The sequence below is a fragment of the Anopheles stephensi genome, chromosome 3 (genome assembly GCF_013141755.1).
Source record: "Anopheles stephensi strain Indian chromosome 3, UCI_ANSTEP_V1.0, whole genome shotgun sequence".
Taxonomy (NCBI): Eukaryota; Metazoa; Arthropoda; class Insecta; order Diptera; family Culicidae; genus Anopheles; species Anopheles stephensi.
Window position 1 is genome coordinate 69,798,300 of NC_050203.1, and position 18,724 is coordinate 69,817,023.

The 18,724-nt window shown below is 46.7% G+C and overlaps 1 protein-coding gene across 23 annotated transcripts in view; it reads right to left on the bottom strand.

The window, feature by feature from the left end:
* Positions 1-18,724, bottom strand: part of LOC118512516 — a 123,147-nt gene that overhangs the window by 75,109 nt on the left and 29,314 nt on the right. For 22 of the 23 annotated variants that reach the window (XM_036057034.1, XM_036057052.1, XM_036057037.1 and 19 more), the window contains one exon: positions 1,425-5,428. In XM_036057034.1, coding sequence (XP_035912927.1) covers positions 1,425-5,428 — 4,004 coding nt within the window. Of the gene's footprint in view, positions 1-1,424; positions 5,429-17,017; positions 17,153-18,724 lie in introns of those variants that run through there. The other variant, XM_036057058.1, reaches the window with a different exon arrangement.

An 18,724-nucleotide genomic window follows, 5' to 3' on the forward strand; every position in this document is an offset into this window, starting at 1 on the left:
AGGTTCTTATCACGTCTGTGAGGGTGGTTACAACTTTTGAGAGTCTCCAAAAATGTATCTCCATGCGACGAAGATGAAATGACGGTGAGGAACGGTTTGCAAAATGATTATCAAAGCAATAAACCAACGTATCTCTTTAGGCAGCAGTGGCAGACATCTTCCAAGATTTCAAGAAACCTCAAATTATACCAACGAACCACACGTGCTTCCCAGATGACAGTAAACAAAAGCAACCTCAAAAGTTGGGTTTGAACTGAACCCACCCATCACACCTCCGGCGGAATCAACATGCAAACTTGATCTCGAAATAATGTTTCAAATAATGTTCGATTGTTTGTTCGTTTCTGATGACTGATTGCGTACGATTTCCTGCACAAACTCCAATCCAGCAACGAAGGTATGTACCATAGGATGGTAGGAAGAGCGAGAGCGACGAGGACCGAGTATTGATTCGATTCACAAAATCGATTCCAGTACCAATGCAACAACACATCAAACTGGTGCTGTGGCCCAGCATAACACTGTTTGCTGTTCGTTGGCATTGGGGTGGCATGCATGAGCAGTTGGAATGGGGGAAGGAAGGTGCCAAGGGGAGGGTGCAGGTGCACGAGACGTTGACGACGAACAACGTTTATTTGAGGGAAGTTAGCGAAGATAATGTCGATGACGGCGGAGTCGTTGCCGCCAAACAATCTAAATGCCCCGCTGGCGAGGTCTTTCCAATAGGCCTCAGAACTCACGCAAACATGCGAAAGCAGGGTTGAGCAATCGGCTGTCGGTGAGGTTTTTGTACAGGTACATTCGCCTCCTGAGCTATGCCGCACTCGAGGCACAAGGAATCAGAGTCAGAGCCAGTATAACGTACTCCCAAGGCTCAGTAGAAATTGCTTTTATTTATATACCAAGCCATCATTTAACATATTTTTTTATTTTTATCTTACTTATACATAACACTCCATGCATCAGACAATCATGTTTAGGATATCTTGTTTCTCACAAAAGTTCATCTAAAATCAAACTGGTACATTGAAGAACAATTATAAAGTCTTATAATTTTTTTTTAGTAAATCAACAAACATGAGTTGCTCAGCCCTGGCCTCAACATGGGCTCATGCTAACCTTTGCGCTCTAAGGTCGTGCATTCCCAACGAACCACCTTTGCCGAGGCAAGGTGCAATCTTTATTTTATATAACCACACCACAACCTGCCGTCCAACACTACCACCCCTGCCTGCCATCCGAAGCATACCTTCTCCAACTTAGCTGCTGATAAACAATCGATTCCGAAGTCGGGCATCGCTAGCAGCATATGCGTACAAAAGCACACGTGAGAAAACTATTCAAACCGGCGCTAAATGTGTCCCCACCGCCCACCGAAACCTCCTCCCCCCCCCCCCCCCCCCCACCGGCGCATTTCCACTTACCTCTTCACCGACCCGGAGATCGTTCGCTTGCCGTGCACGGAACTTCGGCTAGCCACACTGGTACACTCGGACGGTGGGCTCTTCAATGAACCGGTCGCGGGCGTAGTGGCGGGCGAGTCCCGCCGTAACAGCGTCGACACAGCACCCCCACCCTTCGAAGCACCTGCTGCACTGACCACACCACTGCCACAGCTAATGCGCGACTTCACGTCACTGAAATTGCGCCTCATCACTGACTTATTTTCCGCAATCTTGCTCATCACCGCGTCCCACTTGTTCGGGGTGTTGGATTTTTTCACAAAGCTCAAATTGGATCCTGACGGCCCACCGCCACGTGCACACGCCCCGGCACTACCATTGCCACGCGTACCCCCACTACCCCCCTGCACTGCACCGGGACGCTTATTTTCCTGATCACAATCACCACCACCGGCGCACTGCTCGCCACTCGACACACCACTGCGAGATCCTTCTGACGGTGCCGTATCCTTAAACAACCGCACCTTCCCTAAACGATCCGCGCGTGACGAAGCTAAGGATGGGGCGGACATTTCCGCAACTGACGCATGATGCTTCCGCAGGCCACGGTTAGCTTCGTTTTTGTGCTGCTTACGACCAGCACTGGTGCTGCCACTACTACCGCTGTTGCCGCTCGCACTGTTCGTACTACCATTGCCGCACGCGGACGATCTCTTGCCACTGACAGCGTCGTGGAAGCTGTCCGCATCGCAACGGCGCGCAACGTTGCCCGAGCCGACGACGACGCCACTACCACCACTACCAGGAGAACCAGCGCCAGCTGTCGTGCTCACGCCGGTGGTACCAACATCACCGTCCGACTTCATCACCGTCAGCGTCGCAATCGCGTACTGATGATGGTAGTGGTGGTGTTCGCTCGCCTTCGGGGAAGCTCCGATGTGTTGCGATAAGTTTGACTTGCTGCCGTCGTCGCAGTACCGCGCCCCATCATTCTCACGCTCGTCCAGCACCAACAATTTGCAGGTCGCGTTGGGATCGCCCTCATCTCGTCGCGTGTGCTGCTGCTGCTGCTGTTCGGCGGCACGCACAAAGTTCTGACTGTTGCTGCTGCTCATCGTATCGGTCGAAACGTCCGGGCTCATGTCGTCACCCGTCTGTTGCCGATCTTCATCAAAACCTCGGCGAACCTCTGCGGCTGCTTCCGCCTTCTGCTGATCATCTGCACGGCGCTGCACAAGATCATCATCGGCCCGATTTTCTACGTCCGTGAAAATCCCGCTCGACTCCATGCACGAGTCCTCGTTCTGCCCCCCATCCTGATGCAGCTGGTGATGGTTTTGCTGCTGGTGCTGTTGCAGATCCTGATCGTCCTGCTCGTCGATCGCATTGAATATGGCATTCGCACCTTGCGCACCTCCGATTCCACCCGCTCCACCCGGTGCCCCATACAGCTGGCCATCGATTATCTGCGCTCGGCGTGCATCGCCACGGTTAAACACATCGTCCGCGTCGCTTTCGGTGAAAAAGTCCGAATCGGTCATCGGATCCTGGCGGCGTGGAACCGCAGCAACGGCGGCAGCCATCATCGGTTGCCAGGCGCCTCCACCGATCGCCGACTTTACGCGCGGTCCATTCGACGGCGAATGATCGGCTCCACGGCTTGCCGGGCGCGACATCTCTCCATCACCCTGGTAGCCCGTGTCCAGGCTCGTAATACTCGTGATGCTCGTGATGAAGCTATTCGACACCTTCGACGAGGTGGCTGACTTTGTCATCTGATCCGTTTTCGGGTCAGAGTCCGCCTGTGACAGCTCACTCATACCGCCAGCGGCACCACCATGCGCCGGTCCACCACCAGCACTTCCACCGTACGGTTGGGGCCCACCTGCTATGAGCATCAGCTCCGCGGGCAGCATAATGTCCGACATGTCGGTTTTCACACCCACCGGATCAAGTGGCAACTCTTCGGGCGAAGGTGTCTGATCGATGCGGCAGTGATGCTGTAATGCGCCGTGCTTGTGATGATGATGAGCCACTCCCGAACCAGCGCCGCTACCACTGCCTCCCATGCCGGTGTTGAGCTGCAACTCCAGACCGGCCGCGTTTGCCGCGTTGTTCGTATTGTTTGTGTTGGTGTTGGTTGTGGTCGAGTCGAGAAATTCCTTCATCTGATCGGGCGTTAGGATGCCGAGACTTTCATCCATCTCGAACGAACCCTGTTTCGTGAGTGAGCTCGTTGGTGACTTCAGATGGGCGGGTTTGGTCAGCGACAGCGATGAATCACACAGCTCGATCGAACAGTCCAGCGTGCACTCGGTCAGATCGAGTCCGAAGGAAAACCGTTGCTTTGGCGCAGGAACTGTGTTTGAGCGGCCTTCCAAATGCCGTCGCAGAACCACCTCCTGCTGAGCATATGCTTGGTTCTGCAGCTGCTGCTGATGCTGTTGCTGATCATCGTCATCCTGACAGCATGGTTCTGGTTCGTCAAGGCTCAGGTCGAATATTTCCTTCCCAGCGCTCACATCCGCCTCTAAGCTTACTTCTCGCTGATCGATATTTCTCCTTGCAATGGAGTATCCTCCAGTCACGTGCTCCTCATCGTCACTTAATCGATCGCGATCGAGCTCCAGCTCGGAAGGAACCAGAGTTCGATCTTGTGCACTAATGTCCATCAGTAGCATGGTAGTGCTATGTTGACTTCCCGGCAATTGTTTCACTTGCACACTACCACCACTTCCCACACTTCCAGCAGCCGGAATGGCCATCGAGTCCGAGTGTAGCGTTGAACTAAAAACTTGTGACTGGCCATGCTTGCTGCTCGCACCGACCGCAGAGCTAAACTGTATCAAATCAACTGATTCTTCTAGATTGAACGTTAGCCGATTGGACGGCGTTTGCCTTCCAGCCGATGCTATTGCTTGCTTCTGGTCCTCCACCGAGTGCGTTCTGTTCAGCACGCTGTCCCCAGGCGCCAGGCAACGATCGTGGCCAACGTCCGCGTACAGCAGCTCCTGCGTTATGTTCGGAATGCTTTGCGTAACGTTCAGCAATCGCTCGTTGACCATCGTCGAGTTCAGTATCGGAGGGCGCCGACCGCCGTCTTCGTCTATCAGCAGCTCCCAGGTAGAAGGGCGTCGAAAGGGCAAGCTGCGCGTTAGATCCAGCACGGGCGAATCGATACTTTCGGTGCTTTCGCGGCGGAATGTTTTCGTCAAGCTCATCACACAGCCAACGTTCGATGACAGCGACGTATGACTTCGCGTGTGCGTTTGGCTCAGCACGGGCGGACGTGGACGATCCTGGGGCGAGCTCAGGGACTCTCGGGACGACTTGACGAACGTTCCGCTACGCCGAATCTCGTACGTAACGTTTCCATCGCGCTGTAATGTCACGGTATGTTCGTTCCTCGCGTACCCCGGTGCATGCTTGTTCGCGATAATGACAGTGGCGTTTTCCTCACTGCACGCCACCGCTGTCGTCGGTGGATCGAGCAGGTTGTCCGTACTGTTCGCTCCCACCAGCTCGAGCGATTCGTCTACCAGCATCTGGACCGCGGCGTCAGGTCTACATTGCGTTACCTCACCATCCTCCACCCCATCGTCATCGTCGTCGTCACTTGGGATCGCAAATTCCCTTTGGCAAAGTTTGATGTCCTCCAGGCATTCCGTCGTTCCGGAAGCGACCAGTTCTAGCTTTTTCAAAAACGGCACACCGCTCGCTTTGGGGGCTGTCAGTCCCAGGCGAAGCTGTGCCGGTGCTGGCGTGGAAGCGGTCAGCAGCGGAAACGGGCTCGGTTCACCGTTGAACAGTTTGTCGCCGGAATAGGACCGTGCGATGGAAATCGCTCCCGACCGGCTCTGGGACGGTGGCCGCAGAAAGCTGATCGGTGTGGCCGGCGGATGTGCTGCTGCTGGCGCTCGTTTGGTAGGAAGCCGCACGGTGCTGTTCGGTATGCGAAAGCTTCCCGGCACTGGAATGCGGCTGCTCACACCATCGGGCCGGGGGATGCGCGTTCGGGCCGTGTCCTGGAATCAAGGGAAACAAACACGATATGAGTGACTACCATTAGCGTCATATGTGGGGTTGAAAATGCCTGCACAAGGATTAGTCGAAGTGAGGCGAAGCTTAGTCACTTCGCGAAACCGTACAAATGATTGCCGTTGTCGTTTGAAGTCACGTTGTCGCGGAAGGCGACGGCGGCAATGCTACTGATTACACAGTTTCTGCCCATCTTTGTGTACACATTGTATTGAGCGGGTAGTGTGCACCCATTTTAAATTGCTTTCAATCAATAATATTGCTTCTTGTGGATGTGTCAGTAAAAATAATTTTCAACAACTATTTATACATCGTTTTAAATAGCTCTTTGTGAAAAGTAGAAGGCAGATATACTTTAGCTTTTGCGAGTTAGGGCCTTCCAGTAGCTCCGCAGTGTCAAGAGTGCTCAGAACGACCTGAGATGCTTCAAGTGAGGACGTAGCTCCTAAACCATTACTTCAAAAAACTGGCAAAGACCCAGCAAACAGGGCCGACTAATATAGTTTAAAGAGTTAACTTAGGGTAGTGATGCTGCTCAATCTGTCAGGTCACATGAAAAAACGCTATCTGCAATCCGAAACGCGCTCAAATCACCGCTCCTAAACAATCATAAAATGAACCTTCCAAACACATCATCATCGCCTGTAATATGCTGCTGCTCACCACCAGAAAATTCATTGTAAAGTTCGGAGATCATCATAAACTCGTAAAATTTATTACCCGTAACACGCACCCAAAACCAAACACAAATGTTTAAGCTACCAAAACGTCGAATTATCATAGCCTTATAAATTGTACATCACAAAGTACTTCGCAAAACAATCTCACCGGGATGGGACTGAGACACATCATCACTCTGCAGTGCCCAAACAGACTTTAAACGTAGTTCTGTCTACATTGCCATCATTGGGAGAAGAAAGTAGTAGCAGCAGCAGAAGCCACCAATCCACCATCGTATTTAATGTATGCCGAAGTGAAACCAACCGCTGCGGCACACGGCACGAAATGAGCGCAAGATACACATTTTATCGGTGAGGCTTAACCGCAGAGCGCTTTTCTCATAATTCGGCATTCGGATCCGTTTTTAACACACACACACACAAATTATTCTGCATTTTCCAATGTTGCTTCCTAGCGGCGAGGATGGTTTATGGCAGAGCAAATTATTCATGCTAATTAATGCCGTAGATCCTTCCGGCTCATGACATAGCGATAGCGATACGTTTCATGCATGCTGTAGTTGGGTTTTGGGGATGATGCGAAACATAAGTTATTGCGAGATAGGTCTACCAACAAACAGATACACGCTTCAAAACTAGTTGGGATGGTCCACAAAAGCTTGAAATAAATTTTTGGATTTGAATCAAATCGAAGTCATCCATTAATATGCTTCACAACGTCATTCTCTAATTGCTGATGATGATCAAACTTTAAAAAAAATACAAAAGAATGCTTCTGGATGTTTCCGACGGCCACAATCATTAGGATGCGCACTAATTGTTCGCTCGACATAACAAACAACAGGAATATGCCGACAATTTGAAACAAATTATTCGGTTCACTTGGTTCTGGCTTGCAATCGCTCGGAAATAATTGAATGATTTATTTTCGCAGCAACCAGCAACTTCACAACCACCACGTACACACCGTAGCATCATTTTTTGCAAACAAACAAAAAATCCATTGCAGCTGAACCATCAACACGGCTGAGGGCCGTGGCCATAGAACACCGCCAATATTTACCATCATTTGTTGGTGGGTGGGTCGCTCGCAATACAATTGGTTGCAGAGGAAAATTTGGACCATGTGCGTTTTTTGCATGTGTTCGGGTGTCAAAACGGAGGGGAGGGGGCAATATTGGGGGCAATTATTTATCTGTTCGCATTTTGTGCATCGTGCATGAACCACGAGGTGCCACGATGTGCCGGATATGCGTGCCTTATCAATCGATCTGTGCTTAAATGCTTAAACGATTCGATTAAGATTTATGAAATTTTGCCGCGCATTATGTGCAGCATGAGATTTATTTTTGTGAAAAAAATTTGCACGATAAAACGGCCAAACCGAAGCTTCGGTTCGGCACACTTATGTAACAATTTCGGGGACTGAAAATGCACGCGAACCATCAAAAAGGAACGGAAAAACGGTGGTGAAAAAACGTTCCTCCACCATTCGGCTTCGTTTGATCCTCGTTTGATCGCATAACAGGACACACACGCATCCGTTATGGAAAATGTTCGATAACGGTTGAGCTGTTCGTAATTGTGGCACGAGCTGAGCTTCGATTTTCCTTTAAATATAAAAGCTCCAAAATTAAAAAGAATTATCGTGCTAATGGGTCGCGTCGGCACTACCTCTTTGAAGCCTCACGCTTTGGTCTAATTGAAGTGTGATGGGCGCCGCGTTCAACACCGTGAGCTCAGGTGCACGGTGAGCGAGAGCAAAAAAAGTGCAATTTAAGGATAATTAAAGGTGGCCAGACACGCGATCGCGGAAACTTGGTCAGCAGTGCACGATTGATTCCTGCATTGCATAATGCTAACCGACGCGTGTATGCGGTGGAAAATCGTGGGAAAAATGGCTGAATTATGTATTTATTTATTGCTTATCGAATAATATGCATGTAAAACTGGAGTTTGAATCTATTTCTTCCGATGTGGCACTACAACTTCGAGAGGTTTTTCTGCTACTATTTCTGACTTTCCTCGTGACTTTGTTTTACTCGCAGTTGAATAGTTAGTTCTTCGAACGGGCGGTCTGAATGGGATTTGAACCCCGGTCATGCCGTTTCATAGACCACGCTAAAGCTTTGAATATGGACGGTCCGGTGGCTGAGATGACAGCGGCGTTGATCTTCACACGGCAGGACACCGGTGTTCAAATCCCATCCAGACCGCTTCTCCGTACGCTGGGCTGTCTACCTTGCTAAGGGTAAAATCGAATCACAGAAAATCAGAAATAGCAGGCCAAGACTTTTAAGGGTTGTAGTGGCAAGGAAGAAGAAGAAGAAAGTTTTGAATAAGGAGACTAAATTTATTATAAAAAAAAATCAAAACCTTACGTTACCAGCAATTATTGCTCTTCCAAAACCAAGTGCTGGGATAGATTATTTTTGACAAAAAATTTTAAAAAGTGTAGTTAGTTGAGAAGAGATATTTTTAGTTAAAATTTTACAACATACTCTACTCTTTTTCTCTCTTTCTAAATGCTCTTCCGGAACTCTGAATTCTCCTCTGAATGGCAAGGCCATTTTCTTTCTCCGCGCACTTGCGAACAAAAGTAACGCACAAGTGCATGGTGCAGTTGCGTAACAAAAGTGCATTGCATGCAGATGGATCATCATAAACTGGGTCGCGAAAGGAGAAGCACTCTTTCCATAAAAGCCATACAAACACCCGCGCACACATGCTGTGAGGGTCCCCTTTGTTAGCCGCGCCGCGTCCCGGTTGCCCGTGAAGTGCACAATCCGGTCATCACGGACACGGAAGCGCAGGATCTCTCGTCAAATTTCCCTGAAACATTATACCTCACACAAACGGCACACAACACCACATCCTTCCTGTTTCCGATGGTAAAGTTTATGGCGAAGTTTCTTGAGCCGAATCGCTATGTTCGTGATTGCAATCAAAACGCAAGTGTAGCAGAAGCACCTAAGCAGAGCTGGCAAAAAAGAAACAGAATCACCACCAGGATTTATTCTGACTGGAATCCTTAGTTGTGCCACTTTACACTGGTAGCATGCCAGAGCACATAGCAGGTGGTAGACTCGAACCGGAGAACTTCACCAAAAACTATAGCCGCTACGGTCGGAACTCAGATAGCATTGCAAAGGGGAAAATATCAGATTCCGGTCTGGAACGGAAGCATTGTTCAAACTCCCCAGGCTCTGCACCACTATCGCCCAGTATCTCACCCTTCGAAATTATGACCCGCCCTGTTCAAGCTATATCACACAAATTTATTGCAATTAATAATGCTTACACAGACTTATCGAATAATTGCCATCGGGGCAGGCAAGCAGGACCCGGACTGTCACCTGGGACACAATTTATGTGAAGTACTACCACCGAGATCGGGTAGATTGCTATCGGGACGCATCGAAACTGAACTCGTGAAATCGAATGGCTACTCCATCGGTGGGGCTGGGATAATTGATTTTGCGCTCCGTTTTCTGCCCTGAGTCCTCTCCGCCATCTTGACTGCTACTTTATTCATACAAAGGGATGCAATCGTACACAATGCTTCTTCAGGCACGATGCTATCTCTGTTTGAACAGCGGTACCGCCGGCATCAACAATCCCACGAAAGGAAGAGAACAGAAAACAAGTGCTGTGCGATGGTAATAGCTCGAATTCTTTCCAATGGACTATCTTCGTAATTATTCTCCCGGGAGCATTTGCTGCTAAATGAACAAATATCCTTCAGATTATTGGAAAGGTCCGAAACTATTGGTTCTGATTGCTGATTGCAGGTGGCATGCCGCAAGGTGCAAATTGTTTTATATCCAAAGTAACACATGCTCACATTATACCTTATGTTACCCCATATAAATCCGCACTATGCACTGCATGCAAAGTGATTCATAAAATTTTATGATTAAAAAAATCGCACCACACGACTAATTTTTTATTGCCGTACACATTGCTCACTGTCGTCGTGCATTTTCGCTGCCCCAACGGTGGACGAGCTTTTATAATTTTATCACCGTTTGGAGCACTTCACAACGGAGGAGCTTCATGCAAGCCGTGACAGTCGACGTTTTACGGGGATGTTCAAGAGCGGACTCTTCTGAAAAAAAGGGAGACCGAGACAGCAAAAAACACACACACACACACACGCTAAAAGCCAGGGAAAAGATAAAAGCTCAGCTTTCGGGCAGTAATCTCAGCACTACTGGTTGGCAATGTCAGGCGAAAGCCATCCCCATTCCTGCCCGAGTTGCAGCACCCATACTCCGGTTCGGTTGCTCCCTTGCCTCCCCTTTGTCGTTCAGAATCCTCGGCCTTCCTTTTCCTTCGCTCCCGCAGTCTAACAAGCGGAAGTAAAAGTTGCGGGATAAACCAGCGGAAATCCCCCGTCCCGGAGTTGCTGTTTGGGGAGCTATGAATCCACACAGGACACAGCCATGCCCAACACATTCACAGCTTTCACACGCATGCGCCGTTCGGGCGGGTTCTGAGGCGTATTCGACAGGGGGTCGGAACACAGCAACAGCTATTGCATAGGAAACAAAACCACGGTTCTAACTAAACTGAAAGCTGAGTAGCAGAGCTCTGGCGGGTAGTGGTTGCTCAATCCATCCGGTTGCGAATCTTTGAAGCGAGCCTGAACATGCATGCCGGAAAGCCTTTTTAGAGGCCTCGTCCCTCACGTGTCGTTTGGCGCAAAAGATTTTTGCAGATTGCAGAAGAACGGCGAGTCGATTCCGTGGCGTTGTGATAAATGCTACACGAGGTGAGTGACTGATGGATTACTGACCATCAGCATGTGACAGCTCTTAGGCGCTGTTGCTCGTGTAGAGAAAAAGGCTGTTGGCGTACATGAGTATTATTATTTTGAGAACGTTTTTTACACTCTTGATGTATTACAAGTGTGTGTAGAATTTCAATAAGCAAGTAACAATCCTCATTCCATATACTTAAATTCTCCCTCTGCAATCTGATTCGATTTGATTCGATTTTCCACAAATTAGTGATAATGTTTTCAATTACACTTTCCCATTTAGTTCCCACGCCCACAGGATCCTAACCTTAATAATGTTGGGCTTCAAGTACCCTCTCCAACATTGCCGACTGTCACCAAACCACCAGTTGGATAGGAAAAAGAAGCGAGACATACACACACACGCACGCACGGAGCATTACAAAACTTTTTCCATCCGGAACCATATTTCAGTAGCCTTAGTTTACCCAAGCTGTCCAAATACAGCGCACGAACGTGCCGTATCGTGCCGTTGAATCTCGGGAGAGTCGCCCGCTTTTTTTTCCTGCCGTTGAACCCATTTTTCCCCCGAACCAGATCTCTGGAGACCCACAGCACATGTACTGCTGGATTCGGATTCGGAAATCCCTACAGAAGCGGTTCGCTTTCGGGGAGACCGGGAGCTGGCTCGTCGTGGAAAAGAGCTGTGCTCCACAGAATGACACAAACACAATTTATCGGTTACGCAACGGATAGACCTGAGCCATGGCCGTATGGGGAAGGAAGAAAGAAGCTGCAGAGCGAGAAGGCTTCACTCATAAACCATTTTGTGCGATGGTAGAACGGAAATAAAATTCGATGTTGCGGATTGAATGCATTTAAGTGTTGGCTTTTGATAATATTTTGGGAAGTTTTTGAGTAAGTAAGTATTTTAGAAAACCTTGGCTTAAAAAGTCTTCAACAACTATAAGGCGTTTAAATTATATCCTCGTCTTGAATATTGAACTTGCTAAGCCTGGATTCCCAGAAAAAAACCAAGCACCGGCTTACATAACCAAGCACCAAGAGATCCGGTCTCATCTCCACAAGAAACCTACCATAATAAAGGACAGGAAGATTTCCACGCCATGACGATGATGATAAAACTATTCCATCCCGTCTTTTAACCGTCACTTGCCGGCCATCAAATGAGACATGTTGAACATTCGCCATCAAAACCATTTTTTTGCGTCTGGATTGTGTTTTTCTTCGTCACTCTCTCGACTGTTTTTGTTATATTCATCTCAACGGCACCAAGCACGAACAGGCAAAAGGATTCCTGGCGCCAAACGGCGATCGATAGATTTTTACCACCGCCAGACAATAAATGTGGTAAACCTGCGGAAACGATAACACGCTGGTTTGGAAAGTGTGATAAACAACGTAACAAACGCATCACAGATGGAATAGAATTAGTCCACACTTTGCACATTTAGCTGAAGCAAAAAGGGACATGATTTTAGAGCCTTGTTCCAACATCTCATTCGTCAAAAAAAGGGTCAACAATAAACACCGGAAATGTTAATCCTGACTAACTACTATTCGCCCACAACCGCAGGGAGAAAAAACAAACCAACAGACATCCAAAGGATAGAGAGAATTCCTGTGAAGAAGTACAAATCCCTTACCCTTAAAAGACTAGCGTCCAATTTTAATCCTTACACGGCCAACGCGTTTATGGCTGTGCGAAATTAAAACCTCCGTCCTAGCGCTCACTTCAACGTGAACAATGGAGTTGCTTTTCAGCGGTTTTCCACTATCCTTATCCACGTATGCATACGGAATTTCGTTACTTCATCTCTCTTTCTGAATTCTGTAAGGGAATTCTGGAATTCGTTCGGAATTCTGAACGACACAACTAGCGTCCTGATGTCGTGCTGCGTTGTGTTAACCGATTAGTAGAAAGGGTTCGTATGTACTGCAAAAATTTGCATCTTTCCTCTCGGCAAGTAACAATGAAAAATTACATCCTTCTCTTCCTCCCGACACCGAACGAAGAATTATTATTTACGTCACATGGAGACTTAATTCAGACTCTGCCTTGCAGCTACCTTGGGGATGTTCGTTTTGGGAGTCGACGTGCGTGAACAACAAGAAAGAAGGCATCCCATTACGGATGCTCACTAGATGCCCGCAGGCGTATATCGGACCCCAAGCTGGGGACCAGCTTCCGGACAGCATATTTCCATTAAGAATTTGTACTGATGCTGTTTGTTAGGATGGCAAAGGTTTGTTTGGAGTGCACATGGTATTTACATACCCAAAATCGTACCCAAGCTTAGCCTGAGTTCATGAGAATGTCTTGTGCATACCAACAGCTAACGCTTATCTTCAGAAATATCTTAAAAGTTTTAAATGTCCGTAACTGCCACACTTCCATCCATAATAGATCTCTACAACTGATAACATACCACATCCAATATTCTGAGTTCATGGTTTCGAAACGATTTTGATTCTTGATGGAAATTTGAGCCACTTCTGAGCCCTTCATCATTATGTCGCTCCGTAACAACCTTCAGTGGTACAGTATTATATTTCCTCTTGGTAGAAGTGTCTATGTACCACCACCACAGACCGAAACCCGGGTGCTGTAACTGCTTTCCCACTTTCTGCATCCCAGCGTGCGAGAGCTTTGGAAAGCATTTCGATAATGCACCGTCGGAAAACACGTTTCTTGCATTATGTTGATTCTTCCGCGACCTTGAAAAGCGTACCCGAAGCTCGAAGAAATTCTCCGAACAACTAATCTCCACGATAACTCGTACGTGATGGGTTTGGAAGTTTGTGAGCAAACGCTAGCTTTAAATACGGGAAAAGCTTCGCGTACTTGAGGCTAATGACGAAAGTGACAGCACAATAAATTTATGAATGAGTTATTTTCCAACTGCTCAAATCAAATTGACACGGCACACCATTGCTTCGCGCAAACAACACGCGGATACGGGGTTTTCCCCGATCAAATTAAACCCACACTACGCGAGTGTTACGCGTAAGTTTAATTCGGTGCACCCAGTGCCGGCAGTGTCCTACACACCTACACACTGCGCTGGTGCTTTCTCTCGGTGCCCCCCGCGGGGCACAGGCACAGGCAGGCGTCTTGGCGAATGGAAACACGGAAAAACCGTGTCACCTTTCAACGCCTTCGCAAAAGGCAGAAAACGTGAGTCTTAATCCCGGGATGGTACGACCGGTTTGCTTGCAATGTACGTACCGCAGTACAAATTAAGGAAAGCAATGGGTAGAAAACGGTGGAAAATTGTCAATTCTTTTGCGAGCGAGAAAATGTCAAACCGTTCCTACACACACACCCACTTTCTATCACTCTCCGGGCACACACTTTCTCAACGATTTTTTTTTTTTGCCACAACATGCATCTCTTCGTACTAGGTGACTCCAACGACAAAGACATTAAAAATTAAGCCAAATCGAATAATGCCGCAAGAGATGCAGTACTGCTGCCTTCTTTTTTGTTTCAAAATGCACGTCCCAATCTTACCGTGCCACCAATTATCGTGACTCAAGCGAACGGTGTATGTCAGGCGAGGCCTGCCCTGAACGGGCCATAGCGAAACGTGAAAGAAAGTTAAAACAATTAAGTGCAATTCCAAAATGCGCTATCGTGCCGTGTCGCCCGGTCGCGCGGAAGTACAATTCGCCAATCGCTTTCGCACTCGTCCGTCACCGTCACTAGGAGTTCGCCTCCGAAAAGGTCTACACAGCGCCGTGTAGCAAGATTTCCGAGGTCCATTTCGCTCGCACAAATCACAGTGCCAAGATGGTTTTATGACCCGAAGAAATAAACCGAAAAGAGCAACAGCCATTCGAATGTAATAAGTATCATAACCATAAAGGTGCAACAATGTTCCCGCGACACCGTGCGTGTGCGGGTAAAGATACACTTTGGTCCTCTTTTTATCCGCCGAGCCCGGGGCCTGGGGAGTTGCGTTTGCGTTCGCGTTTTATTTTATACGATCTCATAGGTTTTACACATCTCACTTTATGGAGAGGTGGAAAATTTGATTGACACTCCTTTATTTCCCACCGACCGGTTCGCTCGCCGGCGGCGTTTGGCAATTTTATAACGCTCCTGTTAACGATCGCCACCGGCAATCCTTTGTGTGTTTGTGTGTCGTTAAATTGCGTGATATCCAGTACGTGCACTTTGGCGCCGAAATTGGAGCACTGAAAAGTCAACGAAGCGGGTAATGGTTTGATTGGAAAACGCCTCTGTGACTGGGGTGGGATTAGTCGAAACCGGGTAGTGATAGCTATTGGTGTCTTTTTAATCACTAATGGAAATCTTTACAATACGATGTAGGACAATAGGATGCTCTAAAAAAGTTATAAGATTTTTTATATATAATAGACTCTGGTGAAAAACCGGGGTTTAAATCTCATCTGGGCCGTTCCCCCGTAGTGTGAAATGACTTTCCAACTCTACTTCTTGTTCCTTGGTACTACAACCTGGGTTCTCTGTGACTTGATTTTACCCGTAGCAAAGTAGTCAGCCCCGCGTGCGGGGAGGCGGTCCGGATGGGATTTGAAGTCCGGTCCTGCCGTGTGAAGACCGGTATCTCCGGCGGTATCGATAAGTTGCATACAGGGTTGAATACCTTGCTGCGGGTAAAAACAAGTCACAGAAAGCTAGATGTGGCTGACCGAGACCTCTTGATACAGCCAAAAAAGAAGAACTTATCAAGCTTAAGTTTAATTCGTTTTCATATAAAACCAAACAAAACAAAGATCGAAGATTTATTATTTTCTACCAACTCTAACAGTGTATGCCTTAACAGTAAGTGTATGCCTTGGTCGATCCAGTTTTACAATATCCTTTCCCTTCTAGAGAAATATTAGAACTGATAAAGATATCTGAGGACCAAGGTTCAATATGATTTATATCTCTGAAATCTCTTTCCAACGATCCTCGTCGTCGTGATCATTGTGGATAAGAAAACCTAGCCAATAATGGGCGTAAAATATATGTCTCATACCAAGTTCATTGAAAAAGATCCTTTGGTGATCTTGCGAGATTCTTTCGTATGATTCGGAACATATTCTTTAAGAAGCTGCGTTTATCAAGATTTATTTGGCGACGAAATACGATATAAAGTAGTACTTTATATTAAGAGTATTAGTCTATTAAGAGATCGTTAGAGATCACAAGAGGAGTTCAAGAAAAGAAAGATGTCGCTCAGCAGGACCTGATATCGACCTATTAAGGCTAGAGATCACTGAGAGCAATCAAGTGATGGAAAGATCTCTTCCAACAGAACCTGATATTGGCCCTGGAGCCCTGGAAAGATTTCAAGGATAAGATTCCCAACCCAAGAGAAGTGGTATGTTGAAGACTAACTACTCTCTTAACAAGCAATTCCCCTGTAGAATCTATTAGGTTACCTTCATAAGGAAAATCTGGTCTAGACAAAAAAAAAAGGAGCAACTGATCACTTAGATCCTGAAAAAGCAGCCACAATCCTTTTTAAACAACTAGCAGAGAACGGATCCATTGTTCAAACGAGGAACCAATCATGGCACAAATGATTTTCCTCGAGCATTTTCATGAACCCAGCGTGTATTGTAATTGCTTTTTCTCCACCTAAAGAATGACGACACTCTTTCCTTTGCTAGTAAATAACAAACACACTATCGATTTTCTCCACCCGTTATTGTTTGGCCCGTGGGAATAAACTAACGCCCAGGACACACACACCTGACCATACGATAGTCACGCCCGATAGATTAAGACGGATACCGAGCTGTAATTATGTAAGCACGTCATCGTTGCCTACACACCTACCCACTACAGACACTACGCCGCTGCACGTTTAAGCGAAGGTGCAATAGTTTTGCTTTCCACTTTTCTTCACGCTTGCAAACAGGTGCGCTTTAAGCGGTGAAGTTCACATTGCACCAGTGCACGGTGGCTTAAATTTCTGTTCACCGTTACACCGGCACGTTCGGATATCGACACCCCGAAATGTGCACCCCGAGTGTTCTCATTAGACGCACACACACACAAACACGACCGTTGGGGTTTTTCTTTGTCGCTTTAGTAAGATTTTTTGTCTTCACTCGGTCGCCCAAGAAAGTCGTTAAAAACCAATCAACATACTAACCTTACCCGCTAACCAGCTCAGCCGATGATGATGATGATGGTGCGGAGGGGAATGAACGACTCGATTCTTCGATATGCTTGCGACCGCAACGGGACCAACCCGACACCCGCTGTAAGTTAGCCTAGCTGTCTTCACCCTCTACCACATAGGTGTTTTGCCCCTTTTCACACGCGACTATGCTGCGCGAGTTAAACACCATTCATCAAATTTGAAGTACAACACCTTCACCTTCTCTTCCCATTCCGCTGTTCTCGAAACCACACTTTGCAGGTCAATCGGTCGGACTCAATACGCGAGTTAAAACTTTTCTTTCTGAATAGATAGAAAGAGTCTTTTACAGTTCGGTGTCTTGAAATTAACTATTTTATTGAATTCAGCCGATTCCGTTATCGGCCCATAAACGGCCCAGCAGCGATCGCCGCATCAGCATAACTCGTCGCGTTGGATACAACACGACACTCCCAATGCTGATTTAGCGATTACCGACGCTCGTTGCTAACTCGCCCCCCCTCAGATGTGAACGTCCACGATTCACTGTGTTTGTTTAGGAAATGTGACGTAGTCGGGTGTCTGATTTGGTGACGAATTATGTACTGTGACTACCGTTTGCGTGTTTTTGCACCTCTTTGTAAACCAGTAAAGCAATGCTACTCCCAGTATAATGAGAGGAAAGATGATACCTCCGAAAATGTTTATCGTTGGCCAGGTTATTTGAAAAGAGTTGTTTTGTAAGCGAATGTGCTCCAATTCTTTACGTGTCTCGATGTGCAGATTATGTAAATCTTCCAGACTTATGTTCGAAATTTCCAGCTGTCTTTTAATAAACACTCCGTCGAGTGGATATAAGTTCAACGTTCCAACTAGATCGGAAATAGTTAAATTGTTGTTCTCAAATTTCGTTATTCGATAAATTTCTAATATGGTAGAATGGAACCTTTCTATTACTCCATTCATTTCACTTCGACCTGTAGCTGTTAAATATATTTGGATTTGGTGAGTTTTATAAAAATCTATTAGATCTTGTGTACCAAAAGATTTTTCGCCGTCCATTACTAATATTTTAGGAGGATGGTATTTTGTAATTATTTCTTTAACTGCCGGAACAATATCTAAGGCGGCTCGCGATTGAATTTCTTTAATTTGAGCGAATTTTGAAAATTTATCGATGTAAGTTAAAAAATAATGTTTTTCGAGAAACATTATATCAATGTGTGCAATTTGGAAAGGGTGTACGGGGATTGGAGTTTGTTGTTGAGGATACCGGATAGGGTTTCGGTCATATTTGTTTTCATTGCAGATACAGCAATTGGAAACAATTTTTTTTATCTTGGCTAGCAGCTTTGGAAAATAGTATTTACGTAAAATTTGCGACTTATTTTCCTGGGCTCCACGATGTGCCCTATTGTGCTCTGCCGTGATTATTTCTCGTTGTTGATCTTCGTCTGTAATGTCTTCCAGAAGATTTTGAGTAAATCGAATCTTAAGGAGCTTCTGACTTCCAAAATACTTCCTATAAACCTCTTGAAATTTTCCCATTATGTCTTCACTCGTGAAAAGTCCGTTTACTTTTGATATTGTGAAATGATCCTTTAGAATCTGTAAAAGAGATGATTCGGTTATTATTTCGGAGTAAATTGTTGTACGTTTAAAATTTTGGAATGGATATTCAATTACTGTGTTTGGTTTCCCTTTTTTCAACACGATCTG